At 45.3% G+C, this 25,255-nt stretch overlaps 1 protein-coding gene across 1 annotated transcript in view; it reads left to right on the plus strand.

The window, feature by feature from the left end:
* Nucleotides 1-25,255, plus strand: part of LOC147663075 (small ribosomal subunit protein mS27-like) — a 439,048-nt gene that overhangs the window by 172,673 nt on the left and 241,120 nt on the right. The window contains exons 5-6 of the mRNA XM_086950700.1: nucleotides 7,082-7,196; nucleotides 8,833-8,911. Coding sequence (XP_086806826.1) covers nucleotides 7,082-7,196; nucleotides 8,833-8,911 — 194 coding nt within the window. The remainder of the gene's footprint in view (nucleotides 1-7,081; nucleotides 7,197-8,832; nucleotides 8,912-25,255) is intronic.

Genomic DNA, 25,255 nt, shown 5'->3' on the forward strand with positions numbered 1-25,255 from the left:
TAACAAAGAACAGGGAGAAAAGCCATAAAATCAAGAGCATTTGAGACAGACCACAAAGCCATTTCATCATGAAGAAGAGGCTGATCCAAATACCACTCTAAGTATATGTAATATTTAATAACAACATGCTTGTGAAAAAAGACGTAAAATTAACAGCACCAACATTTCTCCATTTTTGGGAAAAAAATATTAAAGTACAGATCACTAAGAACCATTTAACAATAGTGTTTATGTTTACATCCGAATTTTAATAAAATCCTTCCAACTTGGAACCTGCCTCTCTTGCATAGACAGCCTGTGCCATGAAACAAGTGAATGCGTTTAGGAGTTCAAATGGCATGAATTGTATCTTCAATCGTTGCCACTGCATGGTCACTGCGAAGATATGCCAGAGTGATGCCTATTTGCACCGCGTAGGCATTTAGCACTATATTGCATTTTTCAGGGAGATGCTATTTCGATCGACTTCTTTTTGCCACTGTTGCTGTTCGTCAGCAGGAAAAACAATATTTGTATTTTATCTGCGAAGAGCATGATTTCTGCTGTGGCTGACGGGCACTGACAGCCATGAAAAATAAATGAAGCGAAATAGCAGTCCTTCACAGTGTGTAATATGGTGTCAATCTAGTGTAAATTAGCCTCCTTTTGGCAGTTTCTATGATCGGGTCCATGGCTCTGCAAATACTCAAAGCAGCCTCGCGAGAGACACATTTAACTTATTCAGACCTCTACCTTCTCGACATTTTCACTGTGTGAGTGGAGGTGGCGGGTCGTCGGAGGGGCGGAGCTTTGTGCCAAGCACTGTTTGTGACGCACTTCTACCTTATCCTAACACTCATAAACAAGGAACATTCGTGACATGCACCAATGTCACGTGATGCAAATCGTCATTGCTCCAAATCGTGACGTCGCACCTGACACTCCAGGTTCCTGCACGCTCTGTTCCTGCCTCTGACACAGCCGCTCAAGGAATCACCACAGTCATTCTAAGAAATCCTTCACGGAACTGTTGCCTTACGGTAATTTGAGTGACAACACCAGCAGCTATCTCCCGTTCCTCATGCCATAGAGACTTGGTTCTCATCTCTTGCAGTGGCCCACGCATAAATAGAACTGATTTAATCACTGTAGAACAAGCAAACGAGTAAAAAAAACAACACTGCACCAAATATTAACACCACACCTGCGTCAATGCGATCTACTCACTGCACGAACAAGTCGGCCTGGAGCGCAGAACAGCCGTAGAAGAGACGCGGGAGGCCAGGAACGTGACGCCGTGAGCGTGCACGTTGGCATTCCCTGCGGCTCGTGCAAGTGGCGGCGCCTTCAGTCTTCGCCCGTTTTTTGAAAGCGCTTCTTAGAAGCACGTTCACAGACCGGAGTCCGCTCGTGCACTGGTCTGTACCACTTGGGGAGGCAACACAATGACAATAAGACTCGCTGGCGGCAGAGCTTCGCGCTGCAACATTAGGCGAGCCCTAAAAAGAAGCAAAGAGGAGGAATGGAGAGTAACAGAGGAGTACATACTCCCAGGAGCCCTGTGATTGATGCATTGGAGGAGGACTGTTTATCCATGGACACTCTATTTTTCTTGCATTATTATTCCTTATGGTTCATGGGAATAGTGGTTTTATTTTGTTTAACTTTGAAGGGCTGCTTTCATTAAAGTGAAGAAAGATGAGCATAATCCTCGCCTCCGGTCCTGACATAGAATTCGATTGTCCTAGGTTGTTTGCATTTCATGCATATCCTGGTGAGGTCTCCGTGAGGCCACAGTGATACTGAAAGGTTCCGTTATTGTGGACTTGGTATTGAGATCTGAGTGACTTTAACTACTCTAGGAGGGAAACAGCTGAGTTTATCCTAAAGACTTGGGCCAATGCTTACCTGACTTTCATTTTTAAGAAAGTTTTGCAGTGTCAACTGAGCTATCTATGTATTTTATTTCTTATACAATGAGACATAAACAGTGATCATGAAAAAAGAAATAAAGTTGAATGAAATAATGTCTGGGACATGTGCACAACTATACATTTGTTAAAGGTCTGCATTTTTCCATCACTTTGCAGGATATGTAAACCAGTACTGGGTTCAGCAGTATATGTGGAAGGAAATCATAAAGCTAGGATACGTGTATGTTGTAAATCAGAGTTTGCTGAAGGTATTCCATCGATAGTGTACAAATCTGTGCAGACACAATACAGTCTTTTTAGTGAGAAGTTAGTTTACGAGCAATTAAACAGTGCTTAATTTGAGCCTGTGGTTTCTGGTGCTGGGCACCGAATTCTCAACACCGGGACTAATGACTATCTATGGCAGCGCTGTCTAATTTTGAGATGAGCACAACAACTGTTTTTTTTTAAAATTTTTGAAAACCTTTATTGCGCAGTATCGTAAGACAAATACGGGCCTACAACCATCCGGCCGGCCACGACATATGTATGCGCATCGTAGTAAGCTATACTTCAACTCAGTAGCACATCGGTACAAAGAACAATCAACCTAAGTTACACTGGATTTCTAAGTACTACCGAGAAACAGGAGAATTTAAGGTTCATTTTTAAAAGTTTTGTAGTTAAAATATGTAGGAAAGTATAAGAACTAAGAAGGATCAGAGTACATACAATCCACCGAAGACATGAGTGGGCAACGTCTACCAGATGAACTCCAACAAGCAGAGAAACATAATCAAAATGGCGGCATAGGGATAGAACAAAAGGATAAACAGTCACAAAAGATGTTGCATGCCGGCCGCTACCCACTAACACCATTCCATCCCTCTGACCCAGGAAGAAGCGAGAAAAGAAAAAGGTTGAGAACAAAAAGAAAAATAAGGCCCATAGAAACGAACACGGACAAAATAACCCCCCCCCCCCACCTACCCCCCCATCCTACACGCATGCAGAGGCTATGGCCTACCCCCCCCCCTAGCAGTGTGTCTGTCGCCCAAAAAAGAGTACCCGAAATATAGAAGTAGAAATAAAGGAGGAAAAGAAAAGGAATCATATTGAACCGGAGGAGGGCCAAACGTATATACCCAAAACAATCAGCATATGCAGTCATGGCCGCCATCCCCGGACCCCCAGACCGATATAGAATCAACGTTCAACTCCCCTGTTTGTTCATCATAGTTCCAGCAGTGCGAGCATCAGCAATCAAAAAAGGGAAAACATCTTCAACCTTGCCCCCTACGGTCCGGTGCGTCAACAAAGTCCAGCTGTACAGTGGCCATCATGGACGGAGGGAACAGACGGGATGACCACAGCAGATTAGGACACCGTCCACCAAAGTCCGTCCAATTCGAAGCCATGTGTGCTACGTTAACACAAAAAGAAACAACGCATAGCAACACTCCTCCGAGATCGGCCGGCCAGAGTAGTAGTACCAGTTCCAGAAGAAGATAGTGAGTCTCGCCAAAAGACCACAAAGGAACTGCCGGACATGGTGTCCGGAGACGATTCCCCAGCCACTGCATAAGTCCACGAACACCAGAGCACTCCCCAACCAATACAGTCAATATCTCGGCAGAATCAGGATCTTGTAACTTCAATGCCTCCGTGCACATCTGAGCAGAGACTCCACAGCAGTCGGTTGCAGGGTGTGGCGCAGTGTCCCGCACTCGAAAACAAACTTGGCCAGTCGAGGGCATATCAAGGGAAATGGCGTCCATTCGGCCCCCCAGCTCCTGGGCATTATCACGCAAAACAGCTCTCAATGCACTTAGAGCGACCAGGACATCGCCAATCTGTAGTGGTGCCTCAGGAAAAGGGAATGCAGCAGCTCCCTGCACTTCAGGCACACAGACATGGGGCAGTTCTCGAGGCTGGCCACCGACATCCCCCGTGGATAGCCGATCATCTCGTCGCCGCTCCACACAACAGAGCCAGGCCGGGGGCACAGGGGCAGCACACTCCATTCCAACACCCACACGAGTCCAGTGTAGTGACAGTGATCGCTCGTGCCCTCGGGAGCAGCCCGGGGTCGTCAGTTTCATATGCCGAGTGTTCGATACAAAATGGCACCCACTTCAGCGCTGGGAATCGAGAAAGCTGGCGAAGTCGTCTACGAGCTGGGGAGAGGATACATTGTAGCACTCACAGCCGCGTTGTCCTCCGAGCGTGAAGATGTGCAGAGCAGACGGAATCACTGCAGCGGAGAGCACAGTGCAGCCGCTACTATCCGTCGGCCAGCTCCAACCTATTTGCAGTGGCCGCTGGTGTTGTAATCAGGGCCGGCCATCTCAGAGGAAGAAAGACCCGGTCGCCGCCATGGAGCACAAAGAAGGAAACAAGGACGTCGCTTCGCTTCCACCGCTGGGAGCGCACCGGGAAGCACAGCGTTGAAATCAGAATCGCCTCCCGAATCCGATAAATCGGTAGAAAAGCAGGATGGCTTGCAGGATGAGTGGCAATACGGGAGGAAAGCGAGAGGGTCGGCGGAGCCGAGGGTTTAGGCGGCCATCATGGTTGCAGGCTAGGCTCCTCCACAACAACAGTTTTTAATTATTCAATATGCATTACAAAATTCATGATAACTGGCACTCACACTAATCTGATAGCTTTTGGATGCCCGGAATAGACTCAATTGTTGGACTGTGATGGTTAGTAATTGTGTTAGTACTGTCATTGGCAGCGCTGCATGGGCAATGGTTGACTCAAGCTGCACGGCCTCTTGAGAAAGGCCCTGGCACTCACATTTTTACAAATTAAGCACTACAATTAAGCCTCATTTTGAATGTAGTATTATGAAACTAAGCCATTTTGAACCACTGAACATCTAATTCGAAGTAGACCTTTTAAAGAAAACCTTTTTTTTACCATTCCGAGTTGGCTGGTTATTTCACTGGTATGTTTAGTAGCAGCCCTTCTGCTTTTTACAAAAAAACTTGGGAAAAATGTTGTCTACAGCATGAGAAACGTATAGAAAAAAGTAGGATTCAATTAAAATGGAGGTATAGTACTTTCAAATGTCCTCTCTGTTGTTCCACTTTGATGAAGAGGCAGTACACTACAGTTTGCTCTGTTGTGAATGAACATCAACTTAGAGAAATGGTTTATTTTCCTATGAATTGGAGGGCGTAAAATATGTATCAGTCTGGTATTCTAGGCTACAATGGTTGAACAAGGGATCACAAGAGTGTTCGGCATTGCGACTGAAGTAGGGTCTGACAGGCGGAGTGGTGTTCGTCGGAAGGTGGAGGACAAATTCAGAGATGACTGGCGAGTCAGCCGTCACTTCTGAACAATGAAAGGAACAGTCATGTTTGCGACGGAGTACCCTGCCCACCAAACTCTAAAACTGGCCCTACATTATGGTATTTCTTTGTGTTCATTATTTTCTAGCTTTGTGAAGCCTGTTATTAGTGGAAGTAATGAAACAAATGATACTAGATGTAGTGTCACGTTCCTCTCCTTGGATGAACATAAATGATCCAAGCATTAGCAAAGCAAATAGAGCTAGCTTTATTAAGCTAATTCATGCAAACTCCGGTCTGCACACGTGTTTTTCCGGAGTTACATGCACAATTATCCAGACTCATTTGGTTTGCCAATGCTGCAGAAGAAATAGTTGGTTTCTGTATAGAAGGTGCATAGGGTATGAATAATTAAATGTGACAAACTTGATGATTGACTGTACTTTTCAAATGAAAAATAGTCCCTCCTGCATCCCAATGAAAGCACTTCCTTGAGGGCGGGATGATAAACTAAATAACCAATAGCATGAAGTAAGAGAAAAACACTTATCTCGGTGGACAAATGCCCTCCCAAGGCGTATTCAAAATAGTTGGTGGCCACTGGTCGTGCAGGCAGCTGTGCTATTAAGCCAAACCTAATAAGAGCTATACCCTTTTTGCTTAATAATTACTGTCGCAGGAAGCATTAGCTCTAAGCGGATTAAATCGGCTGTCAAGGAACCCCCTGGGGATCCAGAGCCCAGTTTGAACTCCGAAGTGTAAAGGGGAGCGGACCTAGCCTCGCAGTTTTATGGAATACAATCCTATAAGTAATCTCATTACTCAAGCAAAATGTTTCCCACTTGACCGGTAGACACTCATTTTGAACGAACCTAAACTCGAACCCATGGCATGAGAAGAGGCACAGATAAGAGATCTAGTAAAGCCACATGAGTAGACCTGTAAGGATCTAAAACTCGGGCGTGTCAATATACCATGAAACGTGCATGCAGCTGTACAATACTCCAACTATAAAGAACGTCTTTAATTTGGTGATTTAAAATGTTCCCTAGTGTTGGAGAAATCCAGGTATCCATACTTAATATTGTTCCCCAAAAAGCTCTGATTACCAGTCATAATAAGACTGGACCAAGGCCAGGGAATAGGAAGGCATTTAATGAATGTCCTGTTAAGTCTCCCCTTTGGGCATGGCAGCATTACTGATTAAAGGCTTATGAAAATAATGAGCAGCCGGAAACGTCTGTGTGAGGAGCATATTGACAATAAGATGTAAGCAGTCTTGTGCTATTCTTGCATTAATGATGAAACCAATACACAGAATGCGAACTATAACTTGGCTACCTTATACCTACCTAATATTGTTGTGGGCAATGACCTATGGTAATTTAAACAAATCTGTGCCTTTTTTTTTTTGGAAATTGCCAAATGCGATGTGTCATTTGCCTAGTTGATAGCCAGCGCTGTCAATTGCATAGCCTTCTCTTAGTCACTTCTTAGACCCTGCTCCATGGTTCTCATTTTATCGGCCAAATTCACTTATTTCAATGTGCTACCTCTGATGTGCCAACTTTTCCACGCCCGTTTGTAATATATACGTGTTCAAATAGACACATACATATAACTTGGCTCTTTTAATTTCCCAAATCACACTTTATTACATATTTGTAATTTGGGAGTATTTGGTGGGGCACGTCTATGTGTCACTCAGGCACTGTTTATTTAACAGCCATATATTTGAGCATTATACTATCTAGCAATCATACATTTTAAATAAGCTGCGTTTTAAATGGCTGATAAACATTGCCAGTATAGAACTGTTTGTGTGTGTGTGTTTCACTTGCTGGTTCAATGGTTATCACATATGTTTTTCTTTTGTCTGTGTTTCAGGTTTCGCCATAGTCCAAATTGCTTTTACTTGAGAGACTGGACCATCCACAGCTGGATTCGACATTGTCTCAGATATGGTGCTGAGGACAAAGCATTGTATGTGTTACGAAATAAGGTTAGAATTTTAGAGAAAAATAGATTCCCACTGATGAGTTTGTTAAACATTAATTCAAATGTACTGTAAACTGCATCATAATGCCCACATATTTTATTGGTTGTAAATGATGTAGGATAGAATAGACAGAAACAGATTTCTGTTAGGGTGTGAATTTTCTGTGTTTTTCCGAATTTCAAAGATCCGGTCAATGGCAAGTTCCAGTTTATAGTGATTTTCTGTCATGGTTTAAGAGGTTCCACTTAATCATAGTACATCAGTAAATAGTTAAATCTATTATGATCATCTCAAATGTTTTTTACAGGACAAGCCAACATAATCTTCATAGTGCAATGGTGTTAGCGTTTTGCATTCAGACCCTTATAACAAGGATGATTTGCTATATTTCGAATACAGTGGGTCCTAGTTTATTGATGTCATATAGCTTATCTTAAGATGCTTGACCTGAGTAATGAGCACTCTTAATACAAATTGTAAATTGCCGGACGTCCACATCAATATTGAATAGAACATTAGTAACCATTTGTTTTTGTCAGTCAGAATGTCTGATTCGCTCATATGCCACCACTTCCTAGGGAGCTTCAAATTTTGTAGCTAGATTATACAGAGTTAAAAATAAAATATTCTTTTTTTTTCCAAAAGAGCCCTAGAGATGACTTTTTTAATGTGTATATTTAGTGATCACATCAGTAATGCAACATGATGTTGAAAGGTATCAACAAATACAGACATCATTACTGATTTAGAGTTAGCTGGTAATGGAAAATCCTCTTTGTAGATGAAGTGCTAATTCTGGAGGAGAAGCAACTGAAATAGAGCCTCATCTATATATTGACGGCCATAGTTTACTCTGTCAGGCCCATGGAATAAGTGACTTAGGTGCCCTTACAAAGTCCCCCGTCTGCCAAATTTAGAAATGACCACCAAGCCGTCGATCATTTCTAAAGCATTGGCAGGAGGCGCTGTCACGGCGGTTTCTGTCATTGCCTTTTTAATTTTGACGCACGGCTCCATCAACATGACGGAGCCGTCCGGCACACTTCTTTATTTTTCCAAAAAGAAAATCCTTTAGCGGGTATTTATTTTTGAAGGTAAAAGAAAAATGCCCCCCTCGCTATGGGAGTGATCACCCCTGGTGAGGAAAGATTTAAACCGCTATCACTGCCCCATACTGCAAGGGTTTTCCTGGCTGTGACAGGCAGTGAAGAAAACTGACCTATATGTACGTCCATACGCCCCCATAGAGGTCAGTATCCGATGGTCCTTACTCCATTAGGCCGTCCGAGAGGGATAACAATTGTAAAGACGGAGTAGTCTCCGCTGTGGTTACACCAGTGGTCCACCCAAATTTAAATCTTGTGGGCCGACAGTTATTTTGGCGGCAAGCATACTCCATCTCTAAATCAAGCCTATAGTTTCTTGCACCAGTTTATTCTTCTGGTAGAAAAAATTTGACTAGTGAATTCCGCTCTGGATTCAGGACTTCCACCAGTAACAGGAGGGTTTTCACTTACCACCCACCTCTAAATCGTGCTCATAGTATTATGCTGCATTCACTGATTATTTAAAAACATTTTTGATGTAATTGCTGATCGACACGTGTACTGCTTTTAAGTGTGAACTCTAACTTTTACAGGTACAATATGGACTTTTCCCAGATAACTTTACTTTCAATTTGCTGCTGGATTCTTTTATAAAGAGTGAAAATTATAAAGGTAAGAACAAAACGCACACAGCGACACTTATTTTTATTTTTGATTAGTGATGCTTAGAAACCCTTTCTTAATTGCAGCCTTTACAATGGAAAACAGCCAGAATAACATAGTTGCCAATGCCAAATCTACTGCAGTCATTCTGAATACCGTGCTTGACTATTACAATGTTCTTTCTCTAAATGCTGTTTAAAATACTCATACAAGTAGTCATTTAAATGTTATTCACTCATTCACTGAAAGTATCCCCTTTATTCTGAGAAAGATATTTCATTTACTGCTGCTTTTTTTCTCAGACGTGCATTTAAGGCACAGTAATGCAGCTCTGTTCTCTTCGTCTTGCAGGGAATGTGTTTCTTGAATAATTAAGAACCACTAAGCCTTCCCAAGTGAGTCATCCTACCTTAGCTATTCACTTTCAGTGCGTCCTCGTTCTTTAAATTGTAATGGGCACTCCTGGCTATCTTCATAAAAAACTACAACAGTGATGTATGCAATCAAAAATTACATTTCCAGGTTCTTTGTTTCGGGACACTCGCTTGTGCTTCATAGTTCCCCCATGAAATGCTCCTGGCCTCATACATAACATCATAAATGGCATTAATAATGACATCACGTGTGATGTCATCAAACAAACCGCGTATTACTTTAATGTACCGTCTTCAGAACATAAAGTGGGCATGGCCTGCAACATCAGTGATCAGGGTATCACTAAAGAGTCCAGTTTGAATAGAGCATGGTCTTCTGCTGAGCCCCTATATGTTTATGGAATTAGAAAGGTTTTTATTGAAGCAAGAAAGAGTACATTTCAAGAAATATCCCACCCCTTCATGAGGTTCTTCAGCTAATTTTATGGCCTTTGTAAGGATGCGCCTTGACTGTGCTTGCAGTCATGTATTGTGCACAATGTGATGCAGGTGTGTTGTATACACAGATTATGGTCTATAGCCAAGTGATGCATGTCATTTGTGCAGAACATGTCCTGTGGCACAAGTACATCATGGGCGTTGTACTTGTACCTGGGACCATAATCGGTATGTATATGGCCAGGAAATCCTCATTAGCCAAGTCCTGTGGTCAGTCATTAATGGTAGTAGCAGGAAGGGTATAATGCTGGGAGCCATGACCTGAGTGTAGTCCCCACAGTGCATGGATTTCACCCATGCCCTGTGTTAAGCTGGAGTGCATACGTTTTCCCCAGATTCTGCTGTGCATTGACTAGTGCTATGAGCTGTGGGCTCTGGGGTACAGTGAAAGGGCTCAAGAGATAGCATCGAAAACGAAATGTGTATTCGGGAGCGCAGCGGGCGCGACGAAGGTGCGCCTAAGGTAAGCCCGTCTGCGCCCGTCCGCGGTCGGTCGGGCCAGGGGCCAACCTTAATGCTCAAATATTTACTTATACTACAGACGATTTACTTACACTAAGGCCTCCTGAACACCTCTGCCCCACCCTACCCTTACACGTATTAAAACGTACTTCTTTATACGGCCTCTCTAAAACTAATTACTCTGCTTCCAATTTTACTCCTCAGCATTCACATACTTTTAGTCAGCTACCCCAAAAACCTCAGGTCAAACTTCGTTGTATCTACCTTAACACACGCTCTATGGCTAAACATCAAGTTGATATATTTTTATTACTAACATCTGAGAAACCTGATATTGTGTTTCTATCTGAAACCTGGCTCACCCAGGATTCCCTGCCAGACATCCTAGCCTCCCTCCCAGCTGACTATTACATCCTGACTGTTAATAGATCTGCTGGAAAAAAGGGTGGAGGAGTGGCTGTTATCATCCACAACACACATAAATTTACAACTCTCCCCTCTCTTGTTTTGACCTCCACTGAGAATATTGTTTTAAAGAATGACACCGATAGTGGAGCAATATTAGTAGTTTTGATTTATCGACCCCCTCAATCTATGCCCAGCTTCCCAGTATCACTGGCCGAACAAATGGCCCCTCTTGTAACAAACTACTCTAAAGTTGTCCTATTGGGGGACTTTAACATCTGGTTTGATGATATTGAGGCAGACCCACAGGCTGCAGAAATGAAGGACCTACTCTCTGACCTTAATTTAATTCAACATATTCACTCTCCCACCCATGAGAAAGGCCATAGTTTAGATCAAATATGGTCCTATAACACATCATTAACTACACCTTCCATAAAGCCTTGCGTCTGGTCTGATCACTTTTTTATTCATTTTACAATCACTGTCGATACGAGCACAAAACAGTTATTTCAGACTGGCGGGAAAATTAGGAAATGGACGGGTATTGATACACCGGCTTTTCTTAACACCTTGGCCACCACCCTGCCCTCATTGACCAAAGATATCGATGTCATGGAGGAGACCTTTTCTCACTGGATCCAAACGGCAGTGGATATTCATGCACCTTGCGTGAACTTCTCTCGCTCACGCCCTAATGATGCACATAAATGGTTCACTTCACAACTGAAGACTCTAAAACTCGAAGTCCGCCAAAAAGAAAGGAAGTGGAGGACTAGGTACCTACCACATGACAAAGCGATCTATTGTTTGGCCCGGAAGAACTATCAAAAAACCATTTTAAAACACAAAGCTACTTACTTTTCAGAAAAAATCTTAAATTCACAGAACAAATCCAAAGATGTATTCAATATAGTGAATGATCTTTGCAACAGTGACAGAACAACCCCCTCGGTCACTCCTTCACAAGAGCTTTGCGATTCTTTAAACCTCTTTTTTACAGACAAAATTACTACTATGAAAAAGAGTATACTTAATCTCCCCGTCCCTGCACCTTTGGATGACAGTTACTACAACACTACTACATTAGATACATTTCCTCTGATTGACACTAAAACATTGTCTGATCTATTAGTACGTGTTAAATCCGGTTCACCCGATGACACCTGTCCCCCACACATATTTAGAGAGGTAGGACTAGCCATTCCCCAAGTTGTGCTCTCATTGTTGAATGAATCACTTATACAAGGCAAGGTCCCTAGTAGTTTTAAAAACGCCCTGCTCATCCCACTGATTAAAAAACCAGGAGCAAACTCACTTGATCTGATGAATTATAGGCCTATATCCCTTTTACCTTACGCATCTAAAATTCTGGAAGCCTATGTCTCCTCCTGCCTGTCCAAGTTTATCGAAAAATCTGAATACTTGGAACCAAATCAGGCTGGTTTCCGTCCCTGTCATTTGACGGAGGCCGTGATCCTGGCTGTCCAAAATACTTTAAGATCTAATGCTGATAGAGGCATACATCAGGCCCTTGTACTCCTTGATCTGTCGGCCGCGTTCGACGCGGTTGATTATACCATTCTTGTCAACCGTGTCGAACAGGCCGGCCTCAGGGGACCTGCCTTAAACTGGATCACCTCCTTTATAACTGGACGCTCACAATCAGTGAGACTTGGCACTTTCACAGCTCCCAAAACTCCTGCCACATGTGGGGTCCCTCAAGGATCCTCATTATCACCTTTATTATTTAATCTTTACCTTCGCCCATTACTTCACTCTTTAAGGAACTCCAAAGTTACCATCTACAACTGTGCGGATGATCTCCAACTTGTCTTTCCTCTTAACACTGCAGACTCTGTGACAGAATTCCAGAATACTATGACACATATACAGAGGTGGATGAACCTTAACCACCTAAAACTTAACCCAGGCAAGACAGAGCTGATCTTGCCTGGGAAAGGTGAACTGAGTTGAGGCCCATGTTTTTGGCCATCTGACATGGGAGCCCCACCCACAAAATCCCTCTCTGTTAAAAGCCTGGGGGTCACGCTGAGCGCAGATCTCTCTATGAAAGGACAAGTTGGAACAGTAGTCTCCGCTAGTTTTTTCCAACGTAAAAAAAAAAAAATAGCCCAGTTCCTGACACAATCTGCTCTTATTCAGGTAGTCATTGCCCTTGTTCTTTCCCGACTGGATTTTTCTAACAGTCTCTATCTGGGACTCCCAGTGGGCCAGTTGAAAAGACTTCAGCTTGTTCAAAAACAAGCAGCTAGGCTGATTTGCAGACAATCTAAATGGCAGCCTATCAGACCTGGCCTGGAAAGATTACATTGGCTACCTGTAAAACAAAGGGTTGAGTTCAAGACTGGATGTATTATTTTTACAGCTTTACAGGACACAGGCCCAAAATTCATCAGGAAACTTGTCTCTAGGTACAACCCTTCATTAAACCTTCGCTCTGCGCACAAATGTTTTTTGGTTGTCCCTACCTTTGTTTTGATCATCTTGCAGCCACCTTTTGGAATTCTCTTCCCCTGCCTATAAAGCAGAGCCCTGATCTTCTTACTTTCAGACACTCTCTCAAGACTTGGCTTCTTAAACAGGCTTACTGTTAGAGTATTATTCTGTGTTATGTTCTTCTCCGATAGCGCCATGAAGCCTACGGGCATACGCGCGCTTAATAAATACATTTTAACATAACATAACATCCGGCCCTCCCTTGCTCGGAGATCACAGGGGCCAAAGTACATGATGCGAAAAAACCTAGATGTTCTCAGAAAATACTTTCTTAAATGGAAGATGAGCTCTAAATGAGTTGTACAAATATATAGACATTCCACTAAACAACCTCAGCTGATGGAGCATTTGTGTTACTATGCAGAAATTAAATATGACTCAAGTCAATTATGGGAACAAAGTAACCAGGTTAGCCCCTGATGTGCAGCTGATGACCTCAGACGTGAAGCTTAATGTGCTGAGCATGCAGTGGAGGGTTGTCTGAAGGCCAGACCCTGTACCTAAAATGTACTGAGCATCACTAAAGCATGAATATATTGATCTCTTGGGGAAGTGATGTTAAAGACAGACCTTGAGTGTATGGCTTTTCATCTAGAGCTCACCGAGCAAAGCAGAAGTGTACACCCAGGGGACTTTTGCGGCAAAGGTCTTCATTGCAGCGTCTTTCCAAAGGGCAGTCTTAACACCTATAGGTCAGTGGACATAGTTGAGGGTAATGCTCAGTGGTAATTAAGGGTAGATCTGATGAATGCAGGACCTGTCTTAAGGCCAGAGCCTGCACCCATAGCACATTGGGAATTACAACATTCCTTATTGACAGTATTTCTATATTCAGAAATGCCCTTTGTGGGTGTAAAGTTCCACCATTCCCTATTTTCTGAATCAATCTTGGGACTTTAAACTTGTAAATCGTCTTTTATGTTTTTTAGCTTACCCACGTTGAACTACTTTGCTATTAGGGCTGATAGAGAAGAAAGAGTGCCACAGATACACATTTGACCAATGTATAGCAAGTTCTGGGATAAGTGCAGGCTCAAAGCTAAAACCTCTTTTCCCTCAGACTGTACCTCACATGCACCCACGTCCCTTATCGCAAAATGATATGGCTATCAGTCACGCATAGCATAGGGTGACCAGATTTTCAGAATGAAAAACCGGGACGGGCGCAGGCATAGAAATACGACTAAATGTCCTATTAAGTCTCAGGGCTTCTTATATACAAATATAGATAGGTGGCACCTGTCGACTCCACGTCTGCTGTTGGCATCGTGGTCGCCGGGAAGACGTTGCGGTGTCTAATTAGACGCCGCCCCTGCAGGATGACGTTAGTTCTTTCTTTTTCCGCGCCAGCCAGCGCAGATCCGGAGAGAGCTTGCCCCTTAGTTACATTTTGACTAACCTTTTTTTTTAACTTTTTGGTAACGGCTTTTGAGTCCTAGGACTCCTGGTGCACGAGGGATGTCCAGCCGTCGGCCCGGTTTCAAGCCTTGTGACTCCTGTCACAAGTTGATGTCGGTCACCGTTCCGCGCCTCATGTGACTTCGGTGCATGACCACGACCCGAAGTCATGCTCTGACTGCCGGGCCCTGAACCCGAAGTCTTTGCGGGAGTGGTCTCGAAAGCTTTTGGAGGCCCGACAATTTGCTTCGCTTGAGGTCACAGTCGAGGGGAAGGTCGTGGGATTGGTTGCGGAGCCATCACAACTCATCATTGAAATCTTCGCACTCATCAGGTAAGTCGAACTACAACAAGAAGGCGAAGAAGCATTGTCGCTCTTCGCCTTCTCCCTGTCCGTCAGCTGACACAACGCGGGACCCAGAGTGTCGTCGCTCACCGGCTCCTTCCTCGGAACACGCTGGATCCGGTTGGGTGCCAGTTGACCTCATGGTACCTTCCCCGGTGCCGATTCCAGTGCCGACTCCCCCAACGCCAGTTGTGCCCCCAACCGGCTTCGACCCCAGCCTTACCCCCGATGTGGACAAGGTGCAGCACCGATGTCCGTACCGGCGCCGGAGGGTACTTTTGTCCCACTGTTCATTCCTGGCATTCCCTACTGCCCTGAGTGGCAGCCAGAGAAGGGTGTGGAGGACTGGGAGTGGTCTATTGACCCTCTTGCAGACCAACTTGAGGAACCGGACTGGAGAGATTAGTTGGGTGATGCCAGTGGTCTGGACACCTCCCCAGACCTTGGTATGCTTTCTCCCCCTACCATGGCTACGGAGAGGGGAGCTTCCTACGCTGTGGTGTTGCGTAGGGTGACTGAGGCCTTGGGAGCCCCTGCTGCCTTTTAATGAGGCCCTCACTGACATCCTTCTGGGCACTTGGTCCAAGCCCAGCACAGGGGCCCCTGTTGACAGGTTGATTACTTGACGCAACCGCCCGACCCCTGGCGACCCACTTTTCCTCTCCCAACACCTTACCCCTGAGAGCTTGGTGGTCCAAGCCTCATCCTCAAAAGGCGCATTCCCTACTGCTCTTCCAGATAGGGAATCCAAGAAGCTGGACCATCTTGGGAAGAAGATGTATTCTTTTGCCATCTCATGACTGTGGTCGGTGAACACTGCATCTCTCTTGGGCCGTAATACACACATGGTGAGGGATACGGTCGTGCAAGTGCTGGCACAGTGCCAGAAGGAGGCACGGGCCAAGCTCACCTGCGCTGTTGCAGAGGGTCGGGACGCAGCAAAGTTCACCATCCTGTGTAGGCTGGATACTGCCGACTCACTGGGTAGAACAGTTTCCATGTCGGTAGCCCTGAGGCACTATGCCTGGCTGAGAACATCTGGCTTCTCTGGGGATGTCCAATCTGCCCTTTTGGACATGCCCTTTGATGACCGTCACCTTTTTGGTGATAAGGCGGACAACACGCATAAGCATTTCAATGACTCTAGGGCTACGACCAGATCCTTGGGCAACGTCTCGCCCCATACAGTCTGCCTTTCGTCCCCTTCATGGCTTGGGAAGGGGTGCCCCACCGCGTTCCACCCAGAGCCACAGGGTTGTGCAAGCTACCCAGCCTCTGCGTGGCCAGGGATGTGGGACCCAGCTACCCCTCCCTTAATGCCATTAGTACTCCATCGCATGTCGGAGGATCACTTGGCCCTTCTCCGCCAGGAAGTTACAGCTCTCTTGGACAAGGGAGCTATTGAACGCGTCCGTGTGCCAGAAGTAGGTCGTGGTTGCTACTCCCACTACTTCCTGGTACCCAAGAAGGACAAAGGCCTGCATCCTATCTTTGACCTCAGGGACGTCAACCGCTTCCTCCGGAACGGGAAGTTCAAAATGTTAACCTTGCTTCAGGTCTTGTCTGCCCTCGACCCTGGAGACTGCATGGTAGTGTTGGACTTGCAGGATGCATCCCCGTCTTGCCTGGCCACCGGTGTTACCAACGGTTCACGGTAGGCCACAAGCATTTTCAGTTTACCGTGCTCCCCTTTGGCCTTACCAGCGCCCCTCAGGTGTTCACGAAAGTGATGGCCGTGGTCGCAGCTCATCTGCACAGATCTGGGGTTCCAGTCATCCCATATCTCGACGACTGGCTGTTGAAGGTGGGCCTGCCCCAGGCTGTTGTCTCCTACCTCCAGACTACGGCAGACCTCCTGTATTCGCTGTCAACGTGCCAAAGTCGCACCTGATTCCGTGTCATAAGCTCCTTTTCATCGGAGCGGTTCTGGACACTGCGCAGTTTCGGTTCTATTCCCCTCTCAATCGAGCAGCGATTCCGGGATATTCGGGCTATGATACCAATGTGCAGTTTCAGTTCTATCCTCCTCCCACCCCAATCGAGCAGCGAGTCTGGGATATTTGGGCTATGCAGGATGCATCCCCGTCTTGCCTGGCCACCGGTGTTACCAACGGTTCACGGTAGGCCACAAGCATTTTCAGTTTACCGTGCTCCCCTTTGGCCTTACCAGCGCCCCTCAGGTGTTCACGAAAGTGATGGCCGTGGTCGCAGCTCATCTGCACAGATCTGGGGTTCCAGTCATCCCATATCTCGACGACTGGCTGTTGAAGGTGGGCCTGCCCCAGGCTGTTTTCTCCTACCTCCAGACTACGGCAGACCTCCTGTATTCGCTGTCAACGTGCCAAAGTCGCACCTGATTCCGTGTCATAAGCTCCTTTTCATCGGAGCGGTTCTGGACACTGCGCAGTTTCGGTTCTATTCCCCTCTCAATCGAGCAGCGAGTCCGGGATATTCGGGCTATGATACCAATGTGCAGTTTCAGTTCTATCCTCCTCCCACCCCAATTGCGATTCTCCTATTAACATGACCAGAGAATCTGGATTTCATTAAAGACACGGAGGCTAACATTATGCTTACAACTTTTAATGCAGACCCAAGCAGCCGCATATGTCACAAAGTAAAAGTTCTATACTAGAACACAACAGACCAAACAATAGCAGTAATCACTAGGCAATCAGCCTCTTTTAAATGTGGAGCAAAGGAAGTCCAAGGAGCATCCACGAAGTACAGCTTGAATGAAGATAGAAGAACTTGAAAATCCGAAAAACAGGAAGCAAATCCAAAGGATGTAGAACAGGAGCCATAAAGTAAACTCATGAGAGGTTATCTGAAAAGAAGAAAGGTATAAATGAATTCAGAAATATGAACAATTTTATGCAGTAAATCATAGAGCAATTGAAGGTAAAACCTGTAAAAAGGGATAAAGCAAGTATGTGAGTATAACATGAGAATGAAATACAAATGCAATAGAAAAATGAATTAAATACAACCATGAAATTAAACACAACCACCCAAGGGATGGGTGGGAGGGATAATGTTAGCCTCCGTGTCTTTAATGAAATCCAGATTCTCTGGTCATGTTAATAGGAGAATCGCAATTTCATTACAAGACCGGAGGCTACCATTATGCTTGTTGGTAGTCATGTAAAACAGCATCAGACATATGAGTAATACGTTTGCAATAATGATGAGCAAAGGTCCTAGAATTTGACCAATCAGCAGATTTAAGAATGTCTTCTAACTTACCACCACACCAGAAAGACTTACTTGCCATAGCACCTCTAATGGAATGTGGTTTAAAAAGATCCAGATTGACGCCAGCAAGTCCCATAACAATTTTAACCCATCTTGCTATAGAACTGGAAGAAATACCTTTATGAGGTTTAACAAAGGAGATAAGTAATTGATCAACACCCAGAGGACGAAGAGAATTCATCCTTAAATCATATTCTTTCATGCAGTGAACAACACAAAGTTTATTACACATGTCAAAACGTGGATAAAAGATACTATCAGACATAGTTTTGGTTCTCCTATGTAGTTCAAATTTGACCCCAAACATATCATAGCACCTATATGAAATGTCAAGAGCCTTAACATCAGAAACTCTTCGACATGAAATTAAACAAAGAAGAGTTGCCAATTTCAAAGAGAGATTCTTTCTACTTAAAAGAGAGTTCTCAGGCCAGGAGCAGAAAAGGTCAAGGACTAATTTAACATCCCAAAGAGATTGATATCTTGGTTTGGGAGGTCTTCTGATTCTTACACTTTTAAGAATTCTGCAAATAATAGGATTCTTACCTACCGTCTTATTGTTGACAAGGGAATGACCAGCAGAAATTGCAGACCTATAGCAGTTGATAGATCTGTAACTCAGACCTCTATCAAATTGTTCTCCCAGAAAATTAACTATATCAACGATAGGTGCCTCCACGGGATCCAGGTGCCTTTCCAAGCACCAACGTAACCATATCTTCCAGATGTTGTTGTACCGGTAATGTGTACCGGGAGCCCAAGATTCTCCGAGGAGAGTAGAAGCTGTTGACGAAAGTCCTGCGAGATGGTTAGATCTCCTGACACCTTCCAGGCAAGAAGGTTCAAACTCCCTGTCTGAACGAGAGGGTGAATTCGACCGTCTACGTCTGTAAGGAGGTCTAAGAGTGAGGGAATCAGGAACGGTAGATCGTAAGTTAGTTCCAGAGTAGTGGGAAACCATGCCTGGGACGGCCAAAACGGAGTTATCAGAATTATTGAGGAGCGTTGTTGTCTCACTTTTTGAAGTACTCTCTGGATCATTGCAAAAGGAGGGAAAGCATAACCGATGATCCCTTCCCAGGATTGGAGAAAGGCGTTCACCGCTAGAGCACCCGGATCGGGCATCCAGCTGTAATAATTTTCCAGTTGGAAAGTTAGTCTGCTGGCAAAAAGGTCTATTTGGAAAGGACCCCAGAAGTGATTGAGGGAATTGAAGACAGAAGTGTTGAGTTTCCAATCGCTGTAATCTATGAGGAACCTCGAGTTCCAATCTGCACAGAGGTTGGATTTCCCTGGAAGGTATTCTGCTCTGAGAGAGATCTTGTGTTCCAGACAGAATATCCAAAGTTTCTTGGCTAGGTTTGACAGATCTTCCGATTTGGTGCCACCTAAGCGGTTTATGTAGGCAACTGCGGACATGTTGTCCATTTTCAGAATGACTGATCTGCCTTGAAGATAGTGTTTGAAACTCATTAGAGCATATAGCCCTGCAGTCAATTCCAGATAATTGATGTGTTGAAAGGATTCTTCTTGAGACCAGATCCCACCAGTGTTTTGATCCTGGAGACAGGCACCCCAGCCATGAAGGCTCGCGTCTGATTCCAAAATAAAGTCTGGAGCTGAACCAAAGATGGCTCTGCCATTCCATGCGTCCAAATTGTCTAACCACCAATTCAGTTCTGAGACCGCTTCTTGGTTCAAAGAAACCCGGTCGCCGTACCAGAGACCTGATCTGAGAGCTTTGGTCTTTATTCTTTGAAGGGCTCGATAATTCAAGGGGCCCGGAAAGATAGCCTGAATGGAAGAAGAGAGAAGGCCCAAGAGTCTGGCTAGTTCTCTTAAGGAGAGATACTGTTGTTTCAGGACATGTTTTATCTCTTTCATTATTTTTGAGATTTTCTTTTGAGGAAGGAGAAGAAGACAATTCTCTGTGTCTACTGTGAAACCGAGGAATTCCATCGTTTTGGAGGGGGAAAGAATGGATTTCTCCTTGTTTATGATAAAACCCAAACTTTCTAGAAGGTCTACAACAGTTTTGAGATCTTGAATGATCTGATCGTAATCTTGAGAAAGAATAAGGATGTCGTCTAGATAAATGATGAGACGAATACCTTTTTCTCTTAAGGAGGAGGTCACTGCCCTCATCACCTTGGTGAAACACCAAGGGGCTGAGGAGAGGCCGAAAGGAAGGGCCTGGAATTGGTAAAGATGGTTTTTCCAAATGAATTGAAGAAAAGGTTGATGAACCTTGGCCATGGGGATTGTAAAGTAGGCATCTTTCAGATCCAGCTTGACTAACCAGTCTCCCTCTAATAAGAGGTCCCTGAGAAGATGGATTCCCTCCATCTTGAAATGTCTGTAAACAAGGTATTTGTTGAGTTCCCTGAGATTTATAACGGGTCTCCAACCTTTGTCCTTCTTTTCTACAAGAAAAAGAGTGCTTACAAACCTCAGAAATTCCATAGGGACTTCTATGAAGGCACCTTTTCGAAGCATTGAGGAAATTTCTTCCTCTATTATTTTTTCTTGGTCCAGAGTAAGTGGAATTGCTTTCGGAATTGAATTCTGAACTGGGGTTTGAAAGAAATCTACATGGAAACCAACTACGGTATCTAGAACCCAAGGATCCTGTGTGATAAGTTTCCAGTTGTGGTAAAAGAACTTCAGCCTGCCTCCCACTTTTGGATTCGAAGAAAGGGGAAGAGAAGGAGTACTCACTTTGAGGGTTGGTGTCGGCAGGAGCTCCTCTTGCTCTGAAACCTCTGGAACGAAAGCCTCTTCCTCTGGGGGGATAGAAGGGAGGTTGGCTGGGGGGTTGGTATCCTCTTCCGCCATAACCCCTGGATCTAGAAAAGGGCCGTCGGTTGAAGCGGCCGAAAGATTGGCCCCTTCTTCCGGCCCTTCCAAAAAGGTTATTAGAATTGAACACTTTCTTCATGTTTTGATGGGCCTTATCCAAGGCGGTAAAGGTATTGACATATTTACCAAGGCTTTTGATCAAGTCTTCACCGAAGAGAAGGCCTTTGGGATTAAGGGAGGGCTCTTTGTCGGCCAAATCGGTTAGTTTTGGGCTAATTTTAGTTAAGACCACTCTTCTCCTCTCGGAGTTGAGTCCTGCGTTAGCATTGCCCAACAAGACTAGAGCTCTTTGACTCCAACCACGGATTGAAAGAGTGTCAAGAGGGGAGTCGGTGAGGTAGCTTTCCTCTGCTGCGTTAATTATTTTAGTCAAGGGACCCAGGATATCTAAAACTTTATCTTGGCATATTTTTAGGGATCTTTCCAGTCCTTTACGAGGGTCCCTGCCGAGCTTGAACAGATAAGTAATTAGCTCGGGGTCAAGATTTGGGGTTTGGCAAACCTTACCCTCTATAGAGGGTCTGGAGCATTCGGCTCTCAAAAGATTTTGAGTCTCCCTCTCCAAAGGATTCCTGATCCACTTAGTAATAAACTTACAAATGTGGTCATGGGGGATCCATTCAGAACTTCTAGGGTGCTTAATATTAAGAGGGGAAAACATTTCTTCTCCCAAGGGGTCTAAAATACTATCCTTAGAAGATGACGGAAGGTCATCAAAGAGAAGTGAGTCAAAATCTTCATCATTTTCATCTAGGTCAAGGATATATTCATCTTGGACATCTGAGGCATCATCATTGAGATCATCGTTGGTATCATTCTGAGCACTTTGGTAATATGTGTCGCGGGGGACACCCAAAACTTTTGTGCCGCTAAGGACACCTCTTGATTTTGTGCCGCTAGGGACACCTGAGGCAAGTGAGGTGAGATTACCTCCTGTACAATTTGAGGTGCTAAGACCTCCCGTGCTCTCTGGGGTAAAAATAATATTGTTAGATTTTTTATGCCTCTTACCCCTTATTTCAGTGTTCTCATTTTCAAGGTCATCGTTATTAAAGTCATCTCCTCCGGGAGGGAAAGATCTTTTGGAAGACATGACCTGAGAGAGAGTAGAGAACATGCAAGATCTCATTTCTTTATGTATAAGATTTCTGATGGACTCATCATTAAAATTAGATTCAGCTGCGTTAGCTTGATCTGAGTCGGAATCAGACATGAGTAAAATTATAATAGAATATATGATGCCTTGATGCCTTAAAGGATAATATTTTTTTTTTTTTTTTTTAAATATAGTGCCAAAGGTTTATAATTCACTACTCCCTCTTTTTTTTTTTTTTTTTTATATATTTCAATATAACAGGGTGGGGAGGGTCCAGTAGGACGAAGAGACTCTCAGATATAATCGGTATGTAAAGGGAGGATTTTTTAGAGTGTTAAAAAATGAAGATAGGGTCGTTTAATCGATCGTTTTAAATGAATTATAGGTAAAAGGTTAAATCTGGGAACAGCGCTATCAAGAAACGGTAGTTGTGCTCAAAAACAGCTGATCGCGTCGGAAAACTGTCTGTCTTCTCGAGCGCGATCAGCTGGTTGCTTAGAGACAGCCACCGTGAACATGGGGGCCGAGGAAAGTACCTCAGGAAGCAAAACACGCAGCGCGTGTGTAGCTAACGGTCTTTCCTCGGGTCCAGACATGGGCGTCGATGAGAGTGGAAGCCCGAGAAAAGCTTCACGAAGAGGCACAGTAAGAGCCAAAATCGGCAAAAATAAAAGGCATGCGCGCGAAGAGAGCGCGATTACCAATGAAAATAAAACAAACAAGGACACGACATAAATGGAAGCCGACCTCCGTAAATTGGAGGACGGGTGCCCGAATCAGGGAGGGGGGAGGGAACAACAGTCCTACAATCAAGCTAAACTTTACTTTGAAAAAGTTAGATAAATGTCAAAAACAAGTGTAGGCTATACAATCGACCAATATAGGCTATACAATCAACCAATATAATTAACATAGGCTATAATAAGTAAATAAATAATCGAATAATGATAGACAAAACTAGTAATGTTAAGGAGGATAAGAAAACAGGACTTATCTGCTTGGAGCCGCATTTAAAAGAGGCTGATTGCCTAGTGATTACTGCTATTGTTTGGTCTGTTGTGTTCTAGTATAGAACTTTTACTTTGTGACATATGCGGCTGCTTGGGTCTGCATTAAAAGTTGTAAGCATAATGGTAGCCTCCGGTCTTGTAATGAAATCGAGCAGCGAGTCTGGGATATTTGGGCTATGATACCAATGTTTCAGCCTCTATCCCAGATTTCGGTAAGAATGACGCTGAGGCTGCTGGGCCTCATGCATCCTGCTTTGAGGCATTAATGCAGATAGGAACAATAATTTTGTGTATCTGTGCACCTCAGGGTTTGACAATATCCTTAATGGCACCACGTTAACTTTGCTTTAGGTAAAGGGGTGCTAGGTGGCGCACGAGCGGAATGGCTGCCACAATATGAGGCTCCCGCAGGTCGGCTTCTCTATCCAGCATTTATCCTGCTCCAACTGGTGTAACATTTGAAATAGTGTGGGGGCAGCTCCCCTCACCTTCAGGAACGCAGCGGTGTGGCATTGTCAGCAGCAGAAGGTGTCTGGGCTGAAAAATAACGGTTGGCGCTGTGGATCGGAGTTTGTGACAGACGCGCCTGGAGCTCCCCGTGCGGCAAGACAGACTGCCGAGGTGGCAAGGGTTACGGTGTGAGCTCCCCTGCACACTGATGGGTTGATGCCGGGAGGAGAGCACGGAGGAAGAATCGAGGCGGAGCAACACCGGCCCCAAAAATCTGAGCAGGTGAGGGCGGGAGGCAGAGGAGCATGCGGAGAGGCTGCTGCAACGGCGGGACCCGGGGGAGTGCAACGAAAGAGAGACTGAAGTGGCATGAAGGCGTCCGGAGGGGGAGGCCAGTACTGAAAGCGGATAGAGAGGAGATGCACTGCAGTGACCGCCATCTTGTGGCCTGATACCACGCAGGACCCCAGGGGCAGCATATGATCGCTTGCGCTGCGAAGGGGCCAGGACAGAACATTCATGCCACGATACTGAATGACCGGGGGGGCACCACCCTTGAGGTTTGCGATCTTTATCCCCAGCTGTGCATAGTGGAGCCAGGGTGGTGACACGGGAACCCCACGGGGGGGACAGAAAAGGCCGCCATTTTAGTGGAGGGAGCTCTGCCTGTCCCAGAACATAACGGTTACTGTGCATCTGGCCTGCGAGACCCTGTGACAGGTGCAGGGGAGCTGTGTGCTGCGGCTACTCTGCATCTGGTCGAAGCCGAGCCTTGGGGGTGACCGACCCTGCTCTGATCGGGCCTGCTGGCTGATATCTAGGGGTGGCCGCAGCAGGCGGATAGTTTAGGGCTGCCAGAAAGGGCCCTGACGTAGGACATCGAGACAGCCCCCCTCCCAACAACCATGCCCAGGCTGCCCACAACTGGACGCCATGGGCAAGACAGAGCCACGGCATTCAAAAGTGGCGTTCGACACCCGCAAGACACCCGGCTCTGCCCCCAGAGGCCAAGAGGACGGGGAGCCTCCAGAGACACGGGAGGACGGATGGAAAACCCTGCTGGTGAGCATGCAGCAAAGTCTCACCTCCATCGATTCAAAAATAGACTCTATGAGCCACCTGGCTGGACAACATCGTAGCGAAGCTTGATAGCCACGAGGAACGACTGAAGGAAGCAGAACAAAGGGTGTCGGATCTGGAGGATGGAGCAGGTACGAGCAAGCAGCACATGTCACAAATGGACAAACTTCTAAAAGTTATTGCTGAAAAGAACGAGGAGTTGGAATCCCGCTCTAGGCGAAACAACGTCCGCATGCTGGTTCTGGCCGCGACAACCAATACGGGGAGGCTGGAGGATTTCATTTGAGCGCTTACTGATTGACCTGTTTGGGAAAGACTCAGTCTCTCCGCAGCTGGTTATTGAGAGGGCACACCGCTCCTTAGCGACGAGACCTCCCCCGGGGGCCGCACCGCGCCCGATAATAATGCAGTTTCTAAACTATCGTGACAGGGACACACTGCTGTGGCTAGCGAGAGAAAAAGGGAAAGTGAAGTACGGAAACACCACCCTCTCCTTCTACCCTGACTTTACCCAAGCAGTGCTGGAGGCCAGGCGAAAGTTCCTAGCGGTGAAAAAGCAGCTGCAATCCCGAAGCATCCAGTACGCGATGTTGTATCCAG

The sequence above is a fragment of the Lissotriton vulgaris genome, unplaced genomic scaffold (genome assembly GCF_964263255.1).
Source record: "Lissotriton vulgaris unplaced genomic scaffold, aLisVul1.2 SCAFFOLD_2005, whole genome shotgun sequence".
Taxonomy (NCBI): Eukaryota; Metazoa; Chordata; class Amphibia; order Caudata; family Salamandridae; genus Lissotriton; species Lissotriton vulgaris.